General features: G+C 45.0%; 1 protein-coding gene across 7 annotated transcripts in view; it reads left to right on the forward strand.

Moving 5' to 3' along the window:
- RALGPS1 (Ral GEF with PH domain and SH3 binding motif 1) overlaps positions 1–26946 on the forward strand; it is a 298888-nt gene that overhangs the window by 263016 nt on the left and 8926 nt on the right. The window contains exons 13-17 of one of the 7 annotated variants that reach the window (XM_024201181.3): positions 6495–6621; positions 7592–7743; positions 18156–18207; positions 21114–21194; positions 22903–23051. In XM_024201181.3, the coding sequence (XP_024056949.1) occupies positions 6495–6621; positions 7592–7743; positions 18156–18207; positions 21114–21194; positions 22903–22942 (452 nt within the window). In that variant the 3' untranslated portion in view covers positions 22943–23051. Of the gene's footprint in view, positions 1–6494; positions 6622–7591; positions 7744–18155; positions 18208–21113; positions 21195–22902; positions 23053–26946 lie in introns of those variants that run through there. The other 6 variants (XM_026657362.2, XM_024201184.3, XM_026657366.1 and 3 more) reach the window with 6 other exon arrangements.

Raw genomic sequence — 26946 nt, forward strand, 5'->3', positions numbered from 1 at the left:
AGATGCTAACTATATTCAGTTACAAGTAGAAACCCAGGTACTTGACACAAGTATAGGAATCCTGAAATGAGCTCCAGTTGACTGAACATTTGAGGGATTAGAGTACAGTGAACAGCACCCATATTGGTTTGACAGATATTCATAATCATCTTCATTACAGAAGTTTTTTGTAGCAGGCAATAAAGCAGGGCCTGCAGTATTACTTTCACTGGATATTTGTAGTTGATCATCCTTAAATTATTTATGTCAATAATGGAATGTAATAGGGCCATTAATGTTTGGAGAAAGCGTCTCTCAAACCATTACTTCTAAATAATAAATAATAGAAAAATTCATATTCAGACAGGGAATTTATACTATTGTTTGATAGTTAATTTAACTTATCTTGGCTTTGTAACTTTGATTACATGATTCAGTCTGTACATTGTGAATGACTGCAGAAATTAATAACAGGACTTCTATGGGTTTTATTTGGAAGTTTCCAATTTTTTTCTGTATGCAAATGGAATAAAATACCAGAAGGCAAGTCAATATGTGCGTTTGATTCTCAAATGTTGCCTTTCTAGCCACGCTGTATAAAGGAAGAAGCATGCCAATATGAGCATGTGTCTTGTAGTGTAATAGTGTTCTGACCCTTATTAGTTACAGCAAACACAAAAAGCAATAGTTTTGGGGTTTCATTTAAAACGAATCACTTCTTCTGACCTGCCTCCCCCCAAAAGAGACTATAAATAATCTACTAACGAGGTGTCAATCCCATGGTAAAAGAAGAGCAGGAATTTCCTGTAGGGAGAAGAAACAGCATTTTCTGGGTTCCGTCTCTGCTCAGCATCCTGGACAGTTTGATGAAATATGCATTACTTTCTTTTAAGTATCACTGAATTTAGTGCTGGGGACTGAAATTCTCTATTCATCCATTGAATAGTTACAGCACCGGCAGCTGCCATGCAAGCTTCCCCACCCTGTCTTACCTCTCAGGATAACCTGTTTCCTGTTCATTCAGTAGTCTCACTACAGATACTACCATTAGGGAGATCAGTTGTGATACGGACTGGTTCATCAGGAACTGGAATTAGACAAGAACCTCATTTCACCAGATGGCATTCACCCAAGAGTTCTGAAAGAACTCACGTGAAATTGCGGAACTATTAACTATGGTTTGTAACCTGTCCTTTAAATCAGCTTCTGTACCCAGTGACTGGAAGATAGCTAATGTAACGCCAATATTTAAAAAGGGCTGTAGAGGTGATCCTGGCAATTACAGATCGCTAAGTCTAACGTCAGTACCAGGCAAATTAGTTGAACCAATAGTAAAGAATAAAATTGTCAGACACATAGAAGAACATAAATTGTTGGGCAAAAGTCAACATGGTTTCTGTAAAGGGAAATCATGTCTTACTAATCTATCAGAGTTCTTTGAAGGGGTCAACAAACATGTGGACAAGGGGGTTCAGTGGACAGAGTGTACTTAGATTTCCAGAAAGCCTTTGACAAGGTCCCCTCACCAGAGGCTCTTACGTAAATTAAGTTGTCATGGGATGGGAGGGAAGATCCTTTCATGGATTGAGAACTGGTTAAAAGACAGGGAACAAAGGGTAGGAATAAATGGTAAATTTTCAGAATGGAGAGGGGTAACTAGTGGTGTTCCCCAAGGATCAGTCCTAGGACCAATCCTATTCAACTTATTCATAAATGATCTGGAGAAAGGGGTAAACAGCGAGGTGGCAAAGTTTGCAGATGATATTAAACTGCTCAAGATAGTTAACACCAAAGCAGACTGTGAAGAAGTTCAAAAAGATCTCACAAAACTAAGTGATTGGGCAACAAAATGGCAAATGAAATTTAATGTGGATAAATGTAAAGTAATGCACATTGGAAAAAATAATCCCAACTATACATACAATATGATAGGGGCTAATTAAGCTACAACTAATCAGGAAAGAGATCTTGGAGTCATCGTGGATAGTTCTCTGAAAACATCCACTCAGTGTGCAGCGGCAGTCAAAAAAGCAAACAGGATGTTAGGAATTATTAAAAAGGGGATAGAGAATAAGATGGAGAATATCTTATTGTCCTTATATAAATCGATGGTACGCCCACATCTTGAATACTGTTTACAGATGTGGTCTCCTCCTCTCAAAAAGGTTATACTGGCATTAGAAAAGGTTCAGAGAAGGGCGACTAAAATGATTAGGGGTTTGGAATGGGTCCCATATGAGGAGAGATTAAAGAGGCTAGGACTTTTCAGTTTGGACAAGAGGAGACTAAGGGGGGATATGATAGAGGTATATAAAATCATGAGTGGTGTGGAGAAAGTGAATAAGGAAAAGTTATTTACTTGTTCCCATAATATAAGAACTAGGGGCCACCAAATGAAATTAATGAGCAGCAGGTTTAAAACAAATAAAAGGAAGTTCTTCACACAGCGCACAGTCAACCTGTGGAACTCCTTGCCTGAGGAGGTTGTGAAGACTAGGACTATCACAGGGTTTAAAAGAGAACTAGATAAAGTCATGGAGGTTAAGTCCATTAATGGCTATTAGCCAGGAGGGGTAAGGAATGGTGTCCCTAGCCTGTGTTTGTCAGAGGGTGGAGATGGATGGCAGGAGAGAGATCACTTGATCATTACCTGTTAGGTTCACTCCCTCTGGGGCACCTGGCATTGGCCACTGTCGGCAGACAGGATATTGGGCTGGATGGATCTTTGGTCTGACCCAGTATGGCCATTCTTATGTTCACAAGACAGATGAAATAGTAATCACTGTCAGTCACTATCAGATGGTCAGATTTGAACTGGTGCCCTAAGGTGAAAGGCCCCATATCCCCCTTCTGCTTTCACCCTCCCGCACAAGCCAGCTATTCCTCAACATGAGCCTGATTGGAACAAATGCTTTAGAGGTGAAAGGCTTCATAACCTATCCCCAATCTGAGTTATCCAGTCCTCTTGTATACATTAAGAAGGGTTTCACCATTTTTTTTTAACCAGGTTTAGTTTTTAGTGTTTTGGTGTCATCATATCTGCTTGATCTGAAAGCTCTTTTTGTCTCCTTAAAAGGAATTATAATTAGGGCTCCTTGTCTGTCACGGAGGTTGCGGAAGTCACGAATTCCGTGACATTTCGCAACCTCCGTGACTTCTGCAGTGGCCAGTGTGGCTGACCTCAGAGCCACCCAAGTAGCTGGCTCTGGGGTCTGCTGCTCAGGTGGCCCCAGAGACAGCCACACCTGACGCTGCTGGAGCGGCTCTGCAGCCAGCTGCTTGGGCGGCCCCGCAGCTAGCCACACCAGCTGCTGCTGGAGCAGCCACGGGGCCAGCCTCCCTAGCCTCTGCTCTGGCGGCCCTAAGCAGCTGGCCCCGGGACTGCCAAGCAGCGATCCCTGGGGCAGCCAGAGCAGCTGCTGCTGGTGATCCCTAGGGTAGCTAGAGCAGCCCGCTGCTGGTGACCAGAGCAGCTGCTGCTGGCGGCCCCCAGCAGCAACTGGTGCTGGCAGCCCCCAGGCGGCCGGAGCAGCCAGTGCTGGCGGTCCCTGGCAGCAGTCCCCAGGCGGCCGGAGCAGCTGCTGCTCAGCAGACCCTGGGCGGCTGGTGCTGTTGGCCCCGGCGTGCCCCCCAGTGCACACCCACCCAGCAGAGCCCCACCCCATGATTTAGTCAGGGGTATTTATAGTATAAGTCATGGACAGGTCACGGGCCCGTGAATTTTTGTTTATCGCCCATGACCTGTCCATGACTTATACTATAAATACCCCTGACTAAATCATAGCCTTAATTATAATCATTGCAACTTTAAATCTTAATATTTTTGTTCAAGGACTTCTGTTTATTCACAATCTTGTGAATTGCACCCTCTGCTGCCTTAAGAGGGTACTATTTCCAAGAGTGTGACTATAGAGAAGAAACCCTTAATGAAATATATTTAATGTGATACGTAATCTTTCTCCTCGTTTTGATAGACATAGCACTTGAACATATAAGTTATTTAAAATACTTAGAGCCACATTCTGCCTGAGATATTTGTGCACAACTTTGATCAACTTCACAATGATTTATTCATGACTAACTCAGGACGGAATCTTCCCTTGCTGTTCATTTTCTGAGAGAAAGTTGTTTGGGTTTTTTTTCGTACAGTGGATTGCTACAGATTTTAAGACATTTAATTGCTTTGATCTAACTGACTTTTCACATGAGAACAAAAAGAAAAGTTACGAAGAACTTAGACCCTCAGAACTGTGGAGTTTTAGAAGATTTTTAATTATATTTTGAGATCCTATTGTATAGCAACCATGCGTAAATGATTTTTTATCATGTGACTTGCATTGTTAAATTGGAAACTACACTATAGCAACAACTAAAATATTTTTTGATTTCTAGATCTCCAAAAAGGAAGTTTAATTCATCTTTGTGTTAAACAACTATGAATTGCAATGAACTATCATATATGCACGTTGTAATAGAATGTATGCTGAGGGAGAGATTTCCTTGACCAAAGTTAAAACCCCTTATGTTATCTACAAGAGGTTGAGTGAAATAGAAACTTTGATAACTCAGCATTGTAGCAATGACAAACGCAACAGAGAACCCATTCAGACGAGCATTGGGAAAAAAGGCTAAAGACAGAATTAGATAAATTCTCTCTTTGTGTGTACCCACCAAATGATGATCCAATAAATGATACGTCTAAAGTGTTTGTTTGTTTGTTTCCTCTCTTTTGGTTATAAGGACCAATGTCATCTCTCTCCTTCCACAATATTGGTTTGTCCCTAAGCACTTTCTTTGTCCAACTAAAAAGTAAGATAAAAGGTGCCCTTGAGTGCTCCTGGGAAGCTGAACAGACAGTTTACCCATTGCTGACATGGAGTAGCCATTGTAATTTGCTCCTACTGATGGCACAGCTCATGATGGCATCTTTGAGCCTACAATATGGAGAAATTACAATGTAAATAATCTTTCACCAAGGTCTATCTAAAGTAAAAAAGTAAAACTCCAGGCTGACAGCTGGACTGGACAGTAAGAAGTCCTGGATCTATTTTATAATATCAACTCTTTTCCAGTTAGCAGCTCCCTCTTATTAATGGAAATGGATGCATTGTTCTTTCTTGAGGAAGCAACTGCTCTTTGACTCACTGCAGTCTGTGCCATGAGCTCTCAGGCCAAAACAGGAGAAACTGTTGTGGAACAAATTCTATGCCTATCCTGTTCATGGTGTTTGGTCTGTGTGGCAGATGCCCAGCTGTTCCTGATATTAGCCTTTCTCCAAACCCAACTCTTACACTATGCAGTGGAATGTTCTTCTGCCTCAATTTAGGAGCATTTTAAACTAAAGCTCCTCTCTATGGGTGCTGATGGCACCTATCTATTTCCAGCACATACAGGCATCCAGAAGTTTTTCCTCCAAACCAAAAAGACATCTCAGCTGTAAACTTGGGGTGAGGAGAGGGGGAGGTTTGGTCAGTTAGACATGGTTTTTCATATCACAGAATTTCCATCACAATTGGCCCCCTAGGAGCAATTTCAGCAGAGAGGCCACAGATGCTAAGCTCTCCTCAAACCCTCAAGAAGTGTTCTCTGTGGAATACTGTGCACTGCTGCTGCCTGAACTGTACCTGAACTGGGGACAAGCTGAGCAGCCTGTTTCCGAGGCCATCCCTCTGGAATCTGTCACCAGTGTTAAAGTCACAACTAAGCAGTTTACTGTGAAACAAAGAACAGCCTCAAGTGCAGTGACCTACCTCCAAAGACATAAGAAGTTGCTAACTATGTTGTTCTCTGCTTCCTGGCCAAGAGTGCTGCAAGCCTCTTGCCGACAGCATTCAGGAGAAGGGATGAGAGTAGCCTTGCATAGTCACCATGGTGACTATGGACCCTGATAAAATCTAGGAAATGAGAAGGAGGATAATTTTCAGTGAGACTTTCCTAAATTCCCAAAGATCACTGATAATTGAGAAATAACACATCTGTCTGGCTGTAAGCTACGTGAAAAGTCCCCGCTTTCTCTCAGATATTCATGCTATGAGTCAATATGAGCAAACTGTTTACAGCTGGATGGGGTTTTGAACCAAATTCAGAACATATGTTTTCTTAGACATTACTGCTTACCCCTGAAGCACAAACTGACTTTATGGCTGTGCAAGTTATGTGTTGGCAAATCCAACAGTTGTAAGTGGCCAAGACTTTTTGTGGGAGTCCGTTATTAAAAGTATGTGCAGGAATGTTTTGAGGATGACTTCCATTTCCATTTTGCTTTAATTGGATGGATCCTTTATAGAAACAGATGGTGTAACCCAGTAGGCAAGAGATGCTATTTCATAAATGCAGCTGCCTTTTGAGATCTGTAACAATTCAGTTTAAGTAGTGGCTGTTTAATCATGAGACCTTATTTCTGAAAGTCTGCTGGATTTCTGAGCCCTCTCAAAAACAAAGAAAACAACCAAAACCAGCCCCTGAAATTTCTGTTTTTTGCATCAGTTCAGCATTATTTTTTTTTCTATTTTTAGGTCCATCAGAGGTGTCAGCAACCGTGAGGTTCAGCAGGAGACCAACTTGTCCTGATGCCTCAGTGGCAGCCAGCCTCCCAACCCCTCCTGTACCAAGACACAGGAAGAGTCACAGCCTGGGAAACAAGTGGGTGCTCCACACTATCTCAGCCTCTGTCAGTTCAAGCATCATTAGGGATTAATCCAGCAGTTGAAAGTTCTTAGATATTTCAGACAGTTTTCCTCTTATGCCCCTCTCCCATTTCTAGTCCTATAGGAGTGATTCAGGCATTAATTTGTGTGCTTCAGGATTTTCCAGAAAGATGTCTTAACACTTTTCTGTTGTTTTAACTGATACCATGCTTCCTGCTAGTGCCAGGAAAAGTTGGCAATACTCACTTCAGTGTCATTCTTATACTATCCGCTTTGTTTTGTGTGAATGTCTGATGTGCATAACAGATTTTTAACATCTCAATGATCCATCCAAGGACCATTACAATCTCTTTGGCACCCACTACTGTTCTGAAAAGTTGTGGCCTTTCTGCACTGTATTAGCTGAATTGTATGGGTTAGAGAGAGACTCCCTCTTTACCATTTACTGAGAAAGCTCAGATCAGTGACAGCATCTCCTTTTCAATTAAAGTTTCTACATCTACCCAATTTTACAAGTGGATGGACTGTGGCAGAGAGCTCATGTGACTTGTCCAGTGTCTCACAGTGTCTGTTGATTAGGTTATCTGAGGATCATTCAGCAATGAATTAGCTGCAGAGCATGCAGTCTTCTATCTATGCTTCTCACCACTAGATTACACAGCCTCTGTACAGTGAGGAGTCAGAGCAAATAAATTAAAAGCAATAAATTCCCATCTGCACAAATACAACAATTGTTAACCATACACACTACTAAATCCAAAGCCTGATTAGGTTTTTATGCAGCTTATGTACGAGCAGTAGGAAAATGTGAGAAGTCCCATTTAACTGCATGCTACTAAAGAACTTATTGACATTTATGATCATTGTATGGTGAGGCAAAGTCTGAGTGGAAAAAATGGGAGTGAATGGATGTTATCAGATTACGTAAGAGCTTTTGCATTTTTTTTTCTTTCCCAACTTTCCAGTATGATGTGTCAGTTCAGTGTAGTTGAAAGTAAAAGTGCAACGTTTCCAACAGAGAAGCTACGCCACCTGCTGGATGACAGTGTCCTAGAATCCCACAGTCCTGTCAGAAACCACACTCTAAACTCAGTTTTCACCAATGGAATTTCCATAGGTAAGAACTCTATGGCTTGCTGAATTCTCTGCTTGTCTGTCTCTGCTGCTTTGAAGTATGCAATGGCACCTGTAACTACAGAAGCAGAAAGATTGTTTAGCTTCTAAAGAAAGATTGGTCACTTTTTTGGGAGGAAGTAGATTGGAACCACCTCTCAACTGCCCAGAGGCCTTGTGAACCGACTCAGTTTTTGTGCAGCTTAGCTCAACTCATCCACACAGATTTATTCTCCCCTGCTAGACATTGTCTTGCTAGAACAAGATAGAGAGGGTCTGGGGGAAGTTCTGCCAATGTCCATGCTGTACATATATGGGATGTCAAACCAGCACTTTTTACCACCAAAAAGTTGACTAATGAAATGAGAATAAGTGTGAGAGCTATTTTTGCACAAGACCGATGTTTTTAACCTGTATTAGTGTAAGGTGAGGTTGGCCTGGGGATTCTCCTATAATGAAGGCATTACCAGGAGCAGATAGGAAGCAGAGTAACCTGAGCAAACCACAGTAAAAAGAAAGGTTTTAGAGTGGTAGACGTGTTAGTCTGGATCAACAAAAAGAACGAGGAGTCCTCTGACAGACTTCAAAGTCGCAATACTCCAACAAAAAAACTTCAAAAACAGACTCCAACGAGAAACTGCAGAATTTGAATTAATTTTCAAACTGGACACCCTTAAATTAGGCTTGAATAAAGACTGGGAGTGGATGGGTCATTACACAAAGTAAAACCTATTTCCCCATGCTAATTTTTCCCCCTGCTGTTACTCACACCTTCTTGTCAACTGTTGGAAATGGGCCATCCTGATTATCACTACAAACGTTTTTTTTCTCCTGCTGATAATAGTCCACCTTAATTGATTACTCTCGTTATAGTTAGTATGGCAACACCCATTTTTCATATCCTCTGTGTGTATATATATCTTCCTACTATATTTTCCACTGCATGCATCTGATGAAGTGGGTTTCAGCCCACGAAAGCTTATGCTCAAATAAATTTGTTAGTCTCTAAAGTGCCACAAGTACTCCTCGTTCTTTTTTTTAGTAAAAAGAAAGAAGAGCATTAGTGCAAGATGCTTTTAAGGATGTAGGAACTGTTTAAAGAAGCTTACTGTCAATAATTAGAGCCATAAAACTTTTTCTAGTCTTTTACTGGTTTACTGTAACTCAAGTCTAGATGGAAGAAAATCAAAACAATTTATTCAAGATAGGAAAAATTGGGGTTTTCAATCTGCAATTTTGAGGAAATTATTCTGAAACAAATGTCCATTCTAAAGGCAGGACTGTGCAATAGGGTCATTTAAACTAGTCACCTGATCCTTCTGACCTTTGTCCCAGTTCTGGTTTGTTGTAAAGGAAAGCTGAAACAAAAAAGATTAACTTTTTCATTCACTGGTGTATTCCTCATGAAAATGTCATTGTTATGCTGCTTGCAAAAGCAAATTGGCCTTAAAGTTAAGGCTGACAGGTTCCTTCCCAGACTAACATGTCAAGATGCCTTGTGATTAAATCAAATAGTAAATCTACATTGTTTCAGCCAGAGGCTGAATCATCAAAATTCAATTTACCTTACTCTTGCCGTCTTACTAGCAGCCACTAGCACATCAGATAGTAATACTCCTGAGGGCATTCTGCACCAAAACGTTTAAAAATTCTGCGCACAATATTTTAAAATTCTGCAGGTTTTATTTGTCAATAAATAAATGCAGAGGCTCCAGCATGGCAGTGGGGAGCACAGGCCACTGGCTGCACAAAGGAGGAAGATCACCCTGCAACCCCCCAGGACATGGACTCAGCAGTGAGGCTGCACCCGACCCTGACACAGCACAAGGCCTGGGCCTGTCCCAGAAACACCCTAGGGCCCTGCCCTTCTGCGCCAGGCACACCAGGTGTGGGCAGGCAGGCTCAACCAGGCAGAATCCAAGTGTGGGGGGATTCAGGTGTAGGGTAAGAGGATTCTGTGTGGGACAACCTGGGTGCAGGCAGCTCAGTGCGGGGTCTAGGTGTGGGGGGATCTGGATGCACAGGGGCTTGTTGCAGGGTTCCAGGTACAGGGGCAATGGGACTCTGCAGGAGTTTCCAGCTGAAGGTTGTTGTTGGGGCTCAGCACAGGGGTCTGGGTGCTGGGGGAGTGGGCTTGGTGGGGTAGGGTCTGGGTGCAGCTAGTTGGTGGTCAGTGGTGTGGAAGTCTGGATGCGGAAGCTCAGGCTGGTGCAGGGGGTGCTGCATCAGGGTGGGGGTTTGAGTACAGGGAGCTCAGTGAGGGGCGGTCTGGGTGAAGGGGTGGGAGTCCAGAGGTGGGGGGGTCTGGGTGCAGGATGGCTCCAGATGCAGGGGTTGAGGTTCAGTGGGGTGGGGTTCAGGTATGGAGGGATAGGGGGGTTCCTGATGTACCTAGTGGGGCTTGCAGGGGTGTCTGGGTATGGGAGGTCTGGATGCACAGGGGTAGGGTGGATGGGGGAGCAGCTCCCAGTACAGTGACCACTCCTCCCACAGCTGAAGAGTGATGGGGGTAGGCAGCAGGGGAGGATGCTGAGCTTCCTGCAGCTGGGGGAGGTTTCTGGGGGTGGGTCTGACACAGCCTCAGGGTAGGAGCCACTGGCTGGGGTGTCCCTAGCCCCATGGTGATTTACCTATCTGCCGGCTGCACTGGGTGCCTGAAAGGTTGTACCTGTGCTGCTCGGGAGTGGTGCATGACTACTCTTGCAGCTTCCTTTGCTTCCCTCTCAGAAAGTCATTTTTCTGCGGGGAAGCAAAAAAATCTGCGTGGGACATGAATTCTGCACACGCGCAGTGGTGCAAAATTCCCCCAGGAGTAACATAGGGCCGGTAACTCTGGCCTGTGTGAGACAAGTGCTTCAATAGGGTTCTACAGAAGAAGGATTCTGGTGGAAGCAGGGTGTTACAGGCATAAAGGCATGACTATGGGCTTATCTACACTGCATTAGTCCACACTAGAGGGGTGTAAATTCTAGTGCGCCCTAGTGTGTCACAAACTAACTGGCGTATGTGGACCCTGCTGCCATGAAGTAAAAGTTCTCTAGTGCATGTTTAATGTAGTCATGTTTCAAACAGTACTAAGAAGCTGCACGGTAGTCAACAGAAAGCCAGTATCACAACCAGGCTTGAGTGGTCAGACCTAGTGGTCATAGCCGAATGATCAAGCCAAGAGCTGGAACCGTAATCCAGAATTAAACCAGAGGTTGGAGCAGGAATCAAGAGTCAAGCTAGGGGTTGGAGGCAGAATCAGAGGTCGGACCAGGAATCAGAGTCAGTGTCACAAATCAAGCCAGGGGTAAGAGCAGGAGTCTTGAGCCAGGGCTGGAGTCAGATGCCAGGGCAGGGATCAGGAACCAGGAACAGGACAAGGAAGCAGGATCCAGGGACAAGTCAGAAAAGTAGGGCTTAGTAGTCAGGTGAAAAGGCAGGGTCTGATGTAGCAGGCAGCCAGGAATTCACCCTGTTGCAGAGATCACTTCCTGGGCCTCCTTCTGGTTTAAATAGTGCAGCTCAACCAATCGGAGAGCATGAGCCCTCCAGTCAGGACACCTGTGGGTGTTACCTCTGATGGGACCAGGGTTCCATTAGTCTTTCAGCCCTTAGCTACTAGCAGGGTACCAGGTGGCAGCCAGAATGCAAAGGCTGCCTGGGGAACTGCAGACCCAGGTTTAAGACCTGTGGATCCTCACAGGTACTTCCTTACGTGATTTAGTCTGTCCCCATAGTAGAAAGGAGATGGACAGGCAGGAAGTACTTTTGACCAAGAAGAGCTTGGGATTTTCACTAAACTTCTGAATTCTCCTTAACCAAGAGGTCAATGCAGGACTGAGAGACAGCCCACTCTGCTTTATACTAAGCATTAGCAGGTCACTCATTGACAGATTATGGCAAAATCTGTTTCTGCACAGCTGAGGCTGCATTTCAGTCAGATGGCTATGCCAGGGTCAATGGTAAGGTAGGAGTGACGTGAGGGGGACAGGGACCATTGATGTAAATGGCATCAAGCTAACATCACATGGTTCCAAACAGTGACACAGGACTAATATGTTCTCCATGTTACAAATCCTGTTGCTTGATAAAAAGACAGTGGCTGTCATCTCTAATAGCTTTATTTTAATTTTTAAATGTTAGGGTAGAAATAATCCAAGGTCACTCTACAGGCCTGACTTTATTCTGTCTTCCTGCAGTATTGAAGTTCTGTAGGAATAGCAGCAGCATGAAAATCAAAACAAAAGGACACATTTAAACGTTGTATATTGTGACAGACCCAGACCAGTGGGGTACAGGAGTCTGGTAGAGGGCAAATATACTGGTCACTGGATGAGTAGTTTTCTGTTCCCTGAGTGACCAGAGCAGGGGCTGCACTAGAGTAATCAGGAACCTGCTAGAACCAATTAAGGCAGGCAGGCTAATTAGGACACCTGGAGCCAATTAAGAAGAAGCTGCTAGAATCAATTAAGGCAGACTAATCAGGGCACCTGGGTTTTAAAAAGGAGCTCACTTCAGTTTGTGGTGTGAGTGTGAGGAGCTGGGAGCAAGAGGCGCAAGGAGCTGAGAGTGAGAGGGTGAGGGTGTGCTGCTGGAGGACTGAGGAGCACAAGCATTATCAGACATCAGGAGGAAGATCCTGTGGTGAGAATAAGGAAGGTGTTTGGAGGAGGCCACGGGGAAGTAGCCCAGGGAGTTGTAGCTGTCCTGCAGCTGTTACAGGAGGCACTATAGACAGCTGCAGTCCACAGGGCCCTGGGCTGGAACCCGGAGTAGAGGGTGGGCCCGCGTTCCCCCCAAACCTCCCAATTGACCTGGACTGTGGGTTCTCCCAGAGGGGAAGGTCTCTGGGCTGTTCCCCAACCCACATGGTGAATCTCTGAGGCAAGAAAATCCGCCAATAAGCGCAGGACCTACCAAGATAGAGAAGGAACTTTGTCACACTGGTGTCGGGGGTGGGATCTTGGGGTGCACAGCGCGGCGGAAGAAGGAGGGTGATTTAAAAAAAAACAAAAAAAACAACAAAAAACAAAAACAACAAAAAAGGGAGAGGGTTTATTTTTTTTCACCACAATGGATGACGTAGTGCGGGCACTGATACAAGCTATGGTGGCCCAGCAGGAGGCTACCTGTGTCCAAGCAGCCTCCCAACAGGAGGCAGTGTGGCTGCAGCAAGAGACTAATCGCCTACTGATGGACCAGGCTGCTCAAGACCGAGCTATGTTGCGGGAACTGGTAAACCAGGTAAAGTCCCTTACAGAGCTGAATCGCGGCCATGACGGGACGCGGCTCATACGGGCCAGCCATTGGCTGCAGAAAATGACACGGGAGGATGATGTAGAGGCATACCTTCTGGCCTTTGAGAGGACAGCCCTACGAGAGGCCTGGCCTCGAGATCAGTGGTCTGGCATCCTTGCCCCATTCCTGTGTGGGGAGGCCCAGAAGGCCTACCATGATCTGCCTGAAGAGGGTGCGGCAGACTACCCCCAGCTGAAAGCAGAGATCCTGGCCAGATCTGGGGTAACGACAGCAGTGCGGGCCCAGCAGTATCACGGTTGGAGGTACCAGGAAGACAAAACCCCGCGGTCCCAATTGTATGACCTCATCCATCTCTCGCACGAAAGTGGTTGCAAACAGAGTCCCGGAGTCCGGAAGAGATACTAGCGGTTCTGGTCATCGACAGATACATGAGGGGACTACTACCAGACCTTCGTGCCTGGGTAAGCCAGAACGAACCCTCCACCTATGACGAGGTTGTCGCCCTGGTAGAGAGGCGAAGGACAGCGAGGGAGCTGACCCGACCAGTTAAGGAAGAGGCACCCCGGGTTAAACTAGCAGCACCAAGCCCTAAAGTTCGGGTGACTGGGCCACCAGGAGGGCCCAGGTGGAAAAAGAGAGAGGCTGAAGGCCCATCAGAGGCCACAAAGAGTCGGAGCACTGAGGGAGAAGAGGATTGTGATGTTAGACTGCCCAAACCAAGAGACCGGGGAACGCCTAGGGCTCCATACAGATGTTATGCCTGCGGGGAGTGGGGACACATAGCTGCACAGTGTCCCAATGCTGAGGAGCCTATGCAGTGTAACCTGGGGAACTGGGCAGATCCATGCTCCCTAATCCACCTTGTGGGGGTCTCACTAACCCCACATATGTATACCAGACCAGTGAAACTAAATGGGATAGGGACCACGGCACTGGTTGATTCGGGGAGTGCTATCACGCTTATCTCAGGGAAGCTCATGAAGTGTAGTCAGCTGCTGCAGGCTAAACGTACGGGGATAACATGTGTCCATGGGACAGTTAGTTACTACCCCACCATCCCAGTAAAAATCGAGATCCAAGGGAACACTACTGAGGTAGCAGCAGGTGTAGTCCCTACACTCCCATACCCGGTGCTCATAGGGAGGGACTTCCCAGGGTTTGGAAACTTACTCCCAAGTAGGGGGATTGGAGAAAGATGGGGACCCTAAAATTGTTGAGGCATCCACAGCAGACTGTCAACCCCCAATCTTCTCTGAAATATCCCCAGATTTGTTCTCCACTCCCAGACAGGGTAGAAAGACAAAAAGGGAAAGAAGGGCAGCTAAGGCCTTGGGAACCCGAATACTGACCCAAAGCCAGAGAGTCGCTCTTGTAGGTAGGCGGACCCGCGCAGCTGAAAAGGAGGCCACGCAGGAGGGAGAAGCACCTGAGTCTGACCCCCACCCTAATGCTTCTGAACCAGTAGAGGCAACAGAGACTGGGCCCCTAGATCTTGGGCAGATTAGCCCTGGGAGAGGAAATTTTGGACGGGACCAGGCAGAAAACCCAAGGTATGACAACATTAGGAAGGAGGTGACTGAAATAGATGGGGTCCCCGTGGAAGGAAAAACCCAGGGACCAGGACCCTACTTCATAATGAAGAAGGATCTCTTGTACGGGTGCAACCCAGTATAGGGGCAGAAGGTACAGCAGATCCTAGTACCTCAAAAACACCAGAACGCTGTGTTAAGTCTTGCTCATAGTCATCTTTTTGGGGGGCATTTGGAGGTAGAGAAGACCCTGGCACGAGTCCTACAACGGTTCTTCTGGCCCGGAGTACATGAAGAAGTGCGGAGGTACTGTGCCTCCTGCCCGGAGTGTCAGCTGCACAGTCCCCATCCCCACTTGAGGGCACCTTTAGTACCCCTTCCCATCATAGAGGTCCCCTTCGAGCGAATAGCCATGGACCTAGTGGGACCCCTGGAGAAGACGGCTCGGGGCCACCAATATATACTTGTTGTTTTGGACTATGCTACTCGCTACCCAGAAGCCGTCCCCCTGCGGAACACGGCCTCTAAAACTATAGCCAAAGAGCTGGTGGGGATCTTTGCCCGAATGGGGCTACCGAAGGAGATATTAACTGACCAAGGAACCCCATTTATGTCGAAGCTAATGAAGGACCTCTGTACGCTGCTTCATATACATACCCTGAGAACTTCGGTCTACCATCCGCAGACTGATGGGTTGGTAGAAAGGTTTAACCGAACCCTCAAGGCTATGATAAGGAAGGTGGTAAGTTGGGACGGGAAGGATTGGGACACCCTACTACCCTACCTTTTGTTCGCTATCCGGGAGGTACCACAGGCCTCAACTGGGTTTTCCCCCTTCGAGTGATTATACGGGCGTCACCCCAGTGGCATACTAGATATCGCCAAAGAGATCTGGGAAGAGAAACCCAATGAGGGGAGAAATATAATAGAGCATGTAATGCAGATGCGAGACCGGATAGCCCGGGTTACCCCTATTGTACGGGAACATTTGGAGAAGGCACAGGAGGCCCAGCGAACCCATTACAATCGCCAGGCAAAAGTGTGACAGTTCCAACCAGGGGATCGGGTTATGGTGTTGGTACCCACGGCAGAAAGCAAGCTTCTGGCCCAATGGCAGGGGCCCTATGAGGTGGTTGAACCCGTGGGGGAAGTAACCTACAAGGTGCGGCAGCCAGGACGCAGAAAACAAGAACAGATTTATCACGTTAACCTTCTGAAACCCTGGCATGCACAAGAGGCATGCATAACAGTCCAAAAAGACCTAACCCAGGAAAACAAGCCTTCCAAACAGATGAGAGTGTCTCCCGATTTAACACCAGACCAGAAGAATAAGGTGTCTGAGATGATCTTCCGGAACCAAGATGTGTTCTCAACAAAACCGGGTCGAACAACCGAGACATATCACCACATCGTCACGAACCCTGGGGCCAGAGTAACAATGAGGCCCTATCGGGTGCCAGCGGCAAAAAGGGAGGAAATAAAAGCAGAAGTAAAAAAAATGCTGGAGTTGGGGATCATCGAAGAATCCCACAGTCAGTGGGCCAGCCCGATCGTGCTGGTGCCCAAACCTGATGGCACCACAAGATTTTGCAATGACTTCTGGCGACTAAACGAAGTATCCCAGTTCGATGCGTACCCCATACCTCGCATAGAAGAGCTAGTGGACCGTCTGGGTAATGCCCGGTACTTGACTACCCTAGACTTGACAAAGGGGTACTGGCAGATTCCCCTTGCAGAAGACGCAAAGGAAAAGACTGCGTTCTCTACACCAGAGGGTCTTTTTCAATATACTGTCCTCCCTTTTGGACTACATGGGGCCCCAGCTACCTTCCAGCGCCTCATGGACAAGCTATTACACCCGCATAACAGTTATGCTGCTGCCTACTTGGACGATGTGGTCATTCATACCCCAGACTGGGAAACCCACCTGGAGAAGGTGGAGGCAGTCCTTGATACCTTCAGGCGAGCTGACCTTACAGCAAACCCTGCCAAGTGCGCTGTAGGGTTTACAGAGGCCAAATATCTTGGCTACATTGTGGGAAAAGGTCTGGTGAAACCCCAAGTGAACAAGTTAGAGGCCATCCAAAATTGGTCCCGACCAAGTCGCAAGAAACAAGTCCGGGCGTTCCTAGGTGTGGTGGGGTATTACCGACGATTTATCCCCCACTTTGCCACAAGGGCAAGCCCCCTGACAGACCTAGGGAAAGCCCGTGGACCTGATCTGGTGAGATGGTCTGATGCAGCAGAGGAAGCATTCACAGACCTACGGACTGCCCTCTGCAGTAACCCCGTACTGATAGCCCCTGATTTCACCAAGGAGTTTATCCTGCAGACAGATGCATCGGAAGTAGGGTTGGGGGCCGTTCTATCACAGATGGTCGGGGAGGAGGAACACCCAATTCTATACCTCAGTCGGAAACTGCTTCCAAGGGAACAAAAATATGCACTGGTGGAGAGAGAATGCCTCGCTGTAAAATGGGCCATGGAAACATTGCGCTACTACCTGCTCAGGCGCAGATTTGTCCTCGTGACCGACCATGCCCCTCTTCAATGGATGCAGCGGAACAAGGAGAAGAACACAAGGGTGACCAGATGGTTCTTATCCCTCCAACCTTTCCAGTTCCGTGTGCAACACAGAGCAGGGAGCCGTCATGGCAACACCGATGGCTTGTCACGTGTGCACTGTCTGGTGTCCCAAGCTGCCCAACCCCTAGGCGTTGAGCAGGGGGGAGGGATATGTGACAGACCCAGACCAGTGGGGTACAGGAGTCTGGTAGAGGGCAAATATACTGGTCACTGGATGAGTAGTTTTCTGTTCCCTGAGTGACCAGAGCAGGGGCTGCACTAGAGTAATCGGGAACCTGCTAGAACCAGTTAAGGCAGGCAGGCTAATTAGGACACCTGGAGCCAATTAAGAAGAAGCTGCTAGAATCAATTAAGGCAGACTAATCAGGGCACCTGGGTTTTAAAAAGGAGCTCACTTCAGTTTGTGGTGTGAGTGTGAGGAGCTGGGAGCAAGAGGCGCAAGGAGCTGAGAGTGAGAGGGTGTGCTGCTGGAGGACTGAGGAGCACAAGCGTTATCAGACACCAGGAGGAAGGTCCTGTGGTGAGAATAAGGAAGGTGTTTGGAGGAGGCCATGGGGAAGTAGCCCAGGGAATTGTAGCTGTCATGCAGCTGTTACAGGAGGCACTATAGACAGCTGCAGTCCACAGGGCCCTGGGCTGGAACCCGGAGTAGAGGGCGGGCCCAGGTTCCCCCCAAACCTCCCAATTGACCTGGACTGTGGGTTCTCCCAGAGGGGAAGGTCTCTGGGCTGTTCCCCAACCCACATGGTGAATCTCTGAGGCAAGAAAATCCGCCAATAAGCGCAGGACCCACCAAGATAGAGGAGGAACTTTGTCACAATATTTAAAATCAGCAGCCGCAACCACCCATTCATCGGAACTACATAGTGACAGGAAGGAGCATGCAATCTATTTCTGAAGTCAGATTTTATCCTGATCTCTAAAGATTGGAACTTTCAGACCTAGCTTCAGTTATCAGTTTCCATAGTACTGTGTCAAAATTCTCCTAGTGATTCCACATCCTTGCAATTTTAATTTTCCTTGAACTTTTCACTTCTCTATATTCTTCCTTTTCTAGGAAGTAGTGAAAGTTCAGAATTTAGTGAGGAGCTGTCTTCAGGGCTTGAAAGGTGAGTTATAACTCAGTGTCTTCATTTTTCCTCACTCAATACCACATAAAATCACTAAGGAGCTAATTGTTTTTAGGGGCTAAGAAACTGTTACAATTGCCAAAACAAGGATATTCCAGTAACAGGAAAAATTCTGAATCAAGAGATCCTTCTCAAATCATTGATAACTAATTCTTAGGAAGAGAAATGACAAACGTTTTGAAGAAATGCATCATAAAAATATATATTTTGGATTTAGACTATTCAAAATACAAAACTGTTACTCAACATCAGTGGCAGAATCTGAATGTATAATTGTAATTTGATTACTACCTTGTTATCAAACTTAGGTTTGTGTGGACCATACTGTTGAAGGATCTTTAATTTAGCAGAGAAAAGCAGAAGGAGATCCAATGGCTGGAAGGTGAAGCTAGGCAAATTCAAACTAAAAAAAAGTGCAAATTTTTGATCCTGTGAGGGTAATTAACCGTTGGAACAATTTAGTTAATGGATATGGGGGCTTCTCCATTACCCGGAGTCTTTAAATCAAGTTTGAATATCTTTTTTAAAACACTATGCTCTAACACAAGGAGAAGTAATTGGGCTTGATGCAGGAACCATTTGGTGAAATTCTCTAGCCTGTGTGATATGGGAGGTAAAACTAGATGGTCACAGTGATCTCTTCTGACCTTGAAGTCTGTGAATCTATAGCTTTAGGCAAACTGGGCAACTGACCAAAATACAGTACATTGAATGATCTGAATATTGTAAATCCATAAAAAGGCTTTTCACAAGCTTCATCACACATTACAATTCTGAGGTCTCATTCTTATGATCGTAATGAGGATGGGAAATGTTACAAATGGAACTCATGCTGGCTGTATGTGTTACTAATGTGTAAACTAATTAATCAGAATCTCTGCCTTCAGCAAGCACTTTATTCTTTTCCTCTTCTACCCTCCCACTCCACCTCATGTGAACTATCTGAATAAAACAGTGTTTCAGAAAAGAGCAGCAGAGCATCTGCTTTGTCCTCGTATCTTTGGGGGTCAATGGAGAGATTGCCCTATAGTTTGCAGGACTTGCTGGATTAAAAGCTTTAAAAATAGTAATATCAATAAACCTTACCATACATAAAAAGAGACTAGGGCCAAATTCTATTTGTTTATGTGCCAGGCCAAATAATGCCAGAGTGTGTACATTTTCCTGAATCCCCATGTCTAAACAATGCTCCAATAAATCCAATGCAACTAAATATGTATAATATTAGACCACATCAGTTTTCAGAAGTATAATAAGCTATGTTTAAAGCACCCACTTAGATTCCCACATCAGATTGTTCTTGTGACTCTAGATGGCAGACAGATGCTGAGGAATTTGGGCCTTAGTACATGAACTCTTCTGTAAACTACTGATGAAATCTATACCTGTATATTTTTATATTGAAAAGGGACATTTACTCTTATTTGCCATCAGAGGGAATTATTTTCTGGAGAGTTACATGTGCTTCTGTTTGCAGCATGACTCCCTTTTGTGAGGAAATAAATCTAAGGTGAATCCATATGTCTGAGAAAACCTGGTTTACAATCCAAATGTTGGTTTATTTTGAATCTTAAACATGTTGAATCATCAGCTTGATACTCTAGATCGTGCACTAGAATATCTCTATACACTCACACTAGAATATCCCTTTTGAACTTGTACTGGTACCAACACAGATTAAAAAGTGGGGTCGGGGCAGACACAGTAGTGGGGTTTTTTTTTTCAGGGCATGCATTAGCTACACACATATAATACAGTGCATGATCTATTAAAGAACATTTATTATAGCCACAAACACCCACTGACTAAGTTTAGAACTTCTATACTTTATCACGTTAGTCCTTATAGGACTAAAGCTTCCTAAATACAGATTAAAAATAGAGCATACACTTAATTCCTTTCCTCTGTAATAGACTTAAGGATGTGCTATCTCTATCTCAATAAGAAACAAAATTCTGGGGAAAACACATCAGATAGTTAACAGAAGATAGGGAAACCACTTTCCTTGCCAAACCACCACTTCAGGACTACAGCTACTTGGCTGTGCCATACTTAAAGGGTCAGCTCCAGAAAGGTATGCGGGGGGGGGGAAATCCTGTAAGAGGGCAAGCCTGCTGTGGTGGAGAATTAGTAGAGCCCTGGAAGTCACTTAGGAAAATGTCCCTGCGATAGGAACTGCTTTGGTGTTGTGCCTGTTATCAGCATATCATATGTATATCATTGAAATAATGAAACCTATTATATAGCATTTATGGGCAAATCCTAAATTCAGTGTCTAATGGGGAGAAAATGGCATTTCAAAAAACCCTAATTTGTTATTCTATTTGCAATGTCTCTATAACTGTTTTTTTATTATTTTGTTTGTTTCCTGAATTTCTCATGTCAATTTTCGTATTATGGCAAGAATATGAAACCAAAAGTCAAATTCCTAAATAATCTATTCCCAAAATGAACACTCAGAATAATCCTTCCTTGTTAGAGATAAAAGCGGAGAGTAAGTCCAAGGAAAAGGAAATATCACATTCTGAGCTGTGGAAAACAGATTCACAAACCCATAGATTGTGAATTATTCTTTACCAGCAAATGCAAGCTGTGTGTGTAGTATTCAACCTCAACCTGGATCTTTCCCTATGTTTGGTCATTCACAAAGATTCATATTCCATAAAAACATTTTGCACTTCTTTCAGATGTTGGAAATACTTGTTTTTATTACAAACGTGAAAATTAAATCTTTTCCATTTCTGAGTAAATACAGATGCCTTGTAGTCTTACTTAGAGATTTGTATCATATGTCTCTCTCACTTTATTCCTTATATGTTTTGAATGGATGTTCACCACAGCATTTATGGTATTAGAAAAGAACTCATGTTTAAATTTACAAACAGGGGTCGGCTGTATGCCACGCTGGGGCCTAACTGGCGGGTACCAATTCGGAATTCTCCCAGAAGTCGAAGCTGTGTCTACAGGTACAATTAGGTGGTGGGTCTGTTTCTCTCAGCATGCATTGATGAATTCTCATTTGAGACTCTATATTTTCCTTAAGTAAACCAAATTCATCTTGTCTCCAAAAGTATCACTGAGTGAACAAACTAACTCATTGGGTCTCTTTTTTCCTTCCATTTCTGCACAGAACGCCCATTGAGCTAATATAAGCTGTATGTGCTTAGCCAGGGGAGAGAAGAATGTTTAGATTCAACCAATAAATACATCTGGCTTCTAGGCTTCAGAAGCTGATTGGTGTGGGCTTCTATGACATTGCATAAGCATGTTTGTCATGAAAGCTGGATGTTTTCTTGCTTAATTTGAGTTTTTAAATATATTAACTATGCAAAGGAAGTTAAAAGGATGGCTTCTTGGTCCTTCTGTACAATTTATTTCCTGAATTAAACTAGAAATACTCTTCACATATTGTCTAAGTCAGATAGAATATAGTGCATTGTACTGATTTTTGTACAGCAAAAAGGTGTTAGCTTAGGCCTTCAGTAAACTATATGGAACATCTGCAAAGCAGCATGCAACACACCCTCCCACAAATCTTATTCACTTGTATACCTCACAAGCATCATACAATGTGGTAGGTAAGACTGTATTCCTGTCCCCTTTATGGTATTGCTAAGCAAATTTCTCCAGTTCCAGTGCACTGGGCGTGCACACACCAAAGTGGAATACACAGCTGCATCTACTTGCAGAAGAAACAGGTAAAATAATAGAAATAACAAAAAGGTGAAATTTATTACTTCAATGGAAGTAGGATCAAGTCCTAGACTTTTCAGGAAGCCAAATGCTCTACTTATAGGCCAAGGAGAGACAAAATACAGATTTGCTTAAAGTTGTAGCCATGAGAATCATCCATTACATGTGAACCTCATCTGTATTCAAAGTTTTAACATGAAACTCCCTAAGTTTTGCTGAAAAGTTCCCTGATAGCAGGAAATGGAAATATTCATATAATATGTAAATCTGACTACAGCCACCTGAGCTGGGCTAGTAAAATTTTGACAACCCTCTGTAACTGCAGGAAGGTAGCAGAGGGGATTGTGTTGATCCTGTGGCTCAAGATTAAAATACAAAATGAGGAAAGTGGTGATGACCTGTTTTAGAAATGCCCCAAGCGATCTCAGGATCACCATCTCTTAACTGCTCCAAGGCATAACCAATGGCATACAGTGTTTTAGTGCTTAAATACAGACAGAAATTATCACTGATTGCCATTACAGGGACCAGTGGAGACAACTATTAATATAGCTGCTTTTGGAAAATACGCTGGGGCTTGTACATGTATGTTTGAGGTATCTGCTTCTGAAAACCACAGACTAATTCAAAGATTCATAGGAGTCAGAGGTATAAAAAAAACTATAAAAGAACTAATAAATCACTTCTAGTCCATCCCCCGAGGAGTAGGGAAGGACTGTTCACCACAGTACATCTTCTCATAATTTCTTTCTATCATTCCATTACAATGATATGAGTGCTTTGACCAGTCTTGCTTTATTGGGGGCTTCCCCCACTTCCTTTCAGAGGCTCTCAGATACTACAGTGATGGGGGGGGGGGCAGGTTTTTTTTGTCATATAAGTACCTAGAGAAGAGAGAGTTCTGGTGTCAAGCCAGTCCTGTTGCCAAGAAGACTTTGCATTCTAAATTTTCCTTTTCTTATTTTATTCCATTACATCTAGTTATACCCACTTATATCTCCTAAATAATTCCTGCCTTTGAAAATACATTCCCTGTATTGGCCAGGATCTGAACTAGATTGTCTGCTGGGGGGTTTCACTTCTGATTTCTTGGATTCTTTGATGCTATAATGCACGTTGTTCAGTTGCCTTTATGAGGCATTATCAGGTACATTTTATTTCCTTGTGAAAATACACTTAATGTATGTGTGTTTCTTGGAACACTTGTTTATTTGTCCCACACAAGACAGCTTAATTTTTCCAAATAAGCATTGAGTCATTCAGTTGGTGAAACATTCTTAGAAGCTTTATAATAGAAATTAAAGTCAGAGAGGAGGAAAGGATGTTAAATGAGAACAGCAACTAGACTCTACCTCAGGGGTGGCAAACTAAGGCCCAGGGGCCGCATCCGGCCCTTCAGATGTTTTAATCTGGCCCTTGAGCTCCTGCCGGGGAGCGGGGTCCTTGGCTTGCCCCACTTTGCGTGGCTCCTGGAAGCAGCAACATGTCCCCCCTCTGGCTCCTACATGTACGGGCAGCCAGGGGGCTCTGCACACTGCCCCTACCCCAAGTGCCGCCCCTGCAGCTCCCATTGGCCAGGAACCGCAGCTGATGGGAGCTGCAGGGGTGGCACCTGCAGACAGGGCAGCGCGCAGTGCTGCCTGGCCGCACCTCCACGTAGGAGCTGGAGTTGGGACATGCCATTGCTTCCGGGAGGCTCCTTGAGGTAAGCACCGCCTGGAGCCTGCACTGCTGACCCACTCCAGTGCCCCAAGCCCCTGCCCCAGCCCTGATCCCCCTCCCGCCCTCCGAACACCTGGGGGTGGAGAATATGGTCCATTGAGTAGTGCTTTAAATACAGAGGGGACAAAAGCCAGACTGGGGGGGGATGGAAAGGAGTAGATTGGGACAAGGAATCTGGTGAGACTGGGACTGGCATGCGGGAGAAGGAGACTGGGACTGGGACCAGCAGGCAAGAGCAAAGAGACTGGGAGCCGGGAAAGGAGATTTGTATCTGGTAAGGAAAACTGGAAGGAGGGGGACCTGTGAGCCAGTTGGCTGGATGGGGGGAAATGCTAAGATTGGAGGAGTTGGGGGAATGAGGGAGATTAGGACTGGATGAACAAAGAGACTGAGACTAGGAACTAGTGCAGGGGTGGGCAAACTTTTTGGCCCGAGGGCCACATCTGTGTATGGAAATTGTATGGCAGGCCATGAATGCTCACGAAATTGGGAGTTGGGGTGCGGGAGGGGGTGAGGGCTCTGGGATGGGGCCAGAAATGAAGAGTTCAGGGTGTGGGAGGGGGCTTTGGGCTGGGGGTTGCAGTGTGGCTTGCGGGTGCGGGGGGTGAGGGCGGTGCAGGAGTGTGGGACACTGGAGAGGGTCAGGGGTGCAGGCTCCGGGTGGCGCTTACCTCAAGCAGCTCCTGGAAGCAGCAATATGTCCCCCCCTCTGGCTCCTACGCGGAGGCACAGCCAGGTGGCTCTGCGCGCTGCCCCGTCCGCAGGTGCCACCCCTGCAGCTCCCATCGGCCGTGGTTCCCAGCCAATGGGAGCTGCTGGGGTGGTGCTTGGGGCAGGAGCAGCATGCAGAGCCCCCTGGCTGCCCCTACACGTAGGAGCCAGAGGGGGGACATGTTGCTGCTTCCAGGTGCCGCGAGAAGCCATGGTACTCGTGGAGCGGGGCAAGCCCTGGACCCCGCTCCCCAGCAGGAGCTCAAGGGCCAGATGCGGCCCCTGGGCCTTAGTTTGCCCACCCCTGAACTAGTGTGAGGAAGAACGAGACCAGGGGATAGCTCTGACCAGGGCTGAGATGCAGGGGAAAAACAGGGACTGGTTAGACAAAGAGACTGGGACACTGAGCCAGAGAGGGAAGCTGGGTCAAGGAGCTTGAAGGAGTCTGAGATTGGACAAAGAGGATAGGACTGGGAATTAGTGAAGCAGGAAGACAACTGGATGAGGAGCCAGCAGTGGAGAACTAGGACTGGTTCTGTGGAGGCAACAGAAGAGACTGGGACTTGGACAGTGAGCCTAGAGGAGAAGATTAGGACTGGCTGGGCAAAGGGACTCGGATGAGAAGCCTGAGGAGTGGAGACTAGGACTGGAACAAAGAGACATGGGTGGGTAAGAAACAGGACTAGGGCAGGGACAAGTTGGAGGGGATGAGGCAGAAGGGGGTCAAGTTTGGAAGGAACAGGCAGAAGAGTCTGTGGCCACTAGAATGCATTCCCCTCCAGAACCTGAACTGGAACCAAGATTCCTCACCTTTTTTCTGTCAGCAAATATCTGTGAAACACACTGGGAAAGCATCCCATCCCCCTCTTGTTCACATCTGGTCTGTGTTGTGGATCTAAATGTTCCAACTACACTGATGAACTATGTGGTGTCGATATGATGGAATTTCTGTTTTTTTCCATTTGCTTTTTTAAAAACCTAGGAAATTACACACACACACACACACACACACACCCCTATGTTAAAAGAACATCTTTGTGGTCACAAAGTTAGGCACATAAAAAGTTAGGAGATGATGGAATTAAGGTTGCTTGTGCAACCTTAATTCAGTCATTTGTGCATATGCATTATGAGATAGTCTTTAATTACATGATAACATGGTATTTTCTCCACAGGAACCCTGCTTGTTTAGGACCTGCTCTGGGATGAATCAGGATTGTGTAGTAAAGGAGACTTTTGTCTATAGGCCTCCTCCCTCATTTGTTGCAGCAGTTGGAAGGTGTAGTGAATGAGGCAGGGTTTGCAGGAAAAAGGATTGTCTCATGGTTAAGGCAGGCGAACACTGCCCTGGAGAACCGGACTGTATCCCTGCCTCTGCCATAGCATTCCTATGAGATGCTGGGCAAGTCACTTAAACCAAACTTTTCACAGGTAGTCACTAATTGTGTGTGGAAATTGAACAAGATTTTAATTATAAATTTAGTGCGTTGATTATTTTTATTTTACCTAATGGATTTAGACCAACACAAAATGGAACCAATCCAGGTATCAAAATGACACTCCATGGATATAATTTGATAAAGATAAGAGAGAGCCCCTTTTCCTTCCACTTCCATCCGTCAGAAATGATCCAGAATTTCAACTAAGGTTATCTAATCCAACACATATAATATATGGAAGGAAAAAGGGTATACAAGTAACAGCCAGTATTCTGTAATGATAAAGTTATGGAAATTAATACCATCAAAGAACTAATGGGGATTATTAATATACCGATGTTGGTTTACTTGCCACTAAAGCATTATATCAAATCCCATGTAGGAAGCCCAAGTTGCAGGTGACCATTAACAAGGCTAGAAATATTAATTATGGTAAAGGCCACCTCAAAGGGCTTGATCCTTTTTTCATGATATAACAATTTAGTGATGGATCTAAAAGATAAGATAACCTTTATGGGAAAAATAGGAAAATAATCTAAAAACAGATGTCACTTTGGGGCAATGGGAAAAATATATGGAGGAAGGCCAAAATCTCATCTATTTGGGTAACCATTAGGAAGATTACTACAAAATACGTTATCGGTGGTACCTCATACCATTTAAGTGAAGTAATATATAAATAATGGAGAGGATGGAGAGAAATAAGGACCTTTCTGCATATATGCTGTGAATGCCCTAAGATAATAGTATTTTTGGAGAAAATAAATAGAATTTTCAAGGTAACTAAAGTGAGGCCACCCACAAAACCCATAGTGAGTCTATTAGGTAACATTTTAAAAGAGGTTACTAACTTGGAGTAGGGTTCCTTGATAACACAATTACTGCTAGCATCCAGCTGTGTAATAGCTCATTTTTGGAAAAAGATAGATACCCCATCATTAGTGGCAAAGAGAAATAAATTATGGGAAATCCTTTCAATTAAAAAAATGATGGACAGCCTTATGTCAGGCTCAAGGAGATTTTATATTATGTATGACCATTTTTGGAATCTGAACAAAATAAATACATCAATAATAAGTTACTAAACACAGATGGGACTTTTAAAGGTAGCAAATACAGGTTATGAATAGGAGTTGTTAATACTTGTATGGAA

This window comes from Terrapene carolina, unplaced genomic scaffold (genome assembly GCF_002925995.2).
Source record: "Terrapene carolina triunguis isolate 2854851 unplaced genomic scaffold, T_m_triunguis-2.0 Scaffold238, whole genome shotgun sequence".
Classification (NCBI taxonomy): domain Eukaryota; kingdom Metazoa; phylum Chordata; order Testudines; family Emydidae; genus Terrapene; species Terrapene triunguis.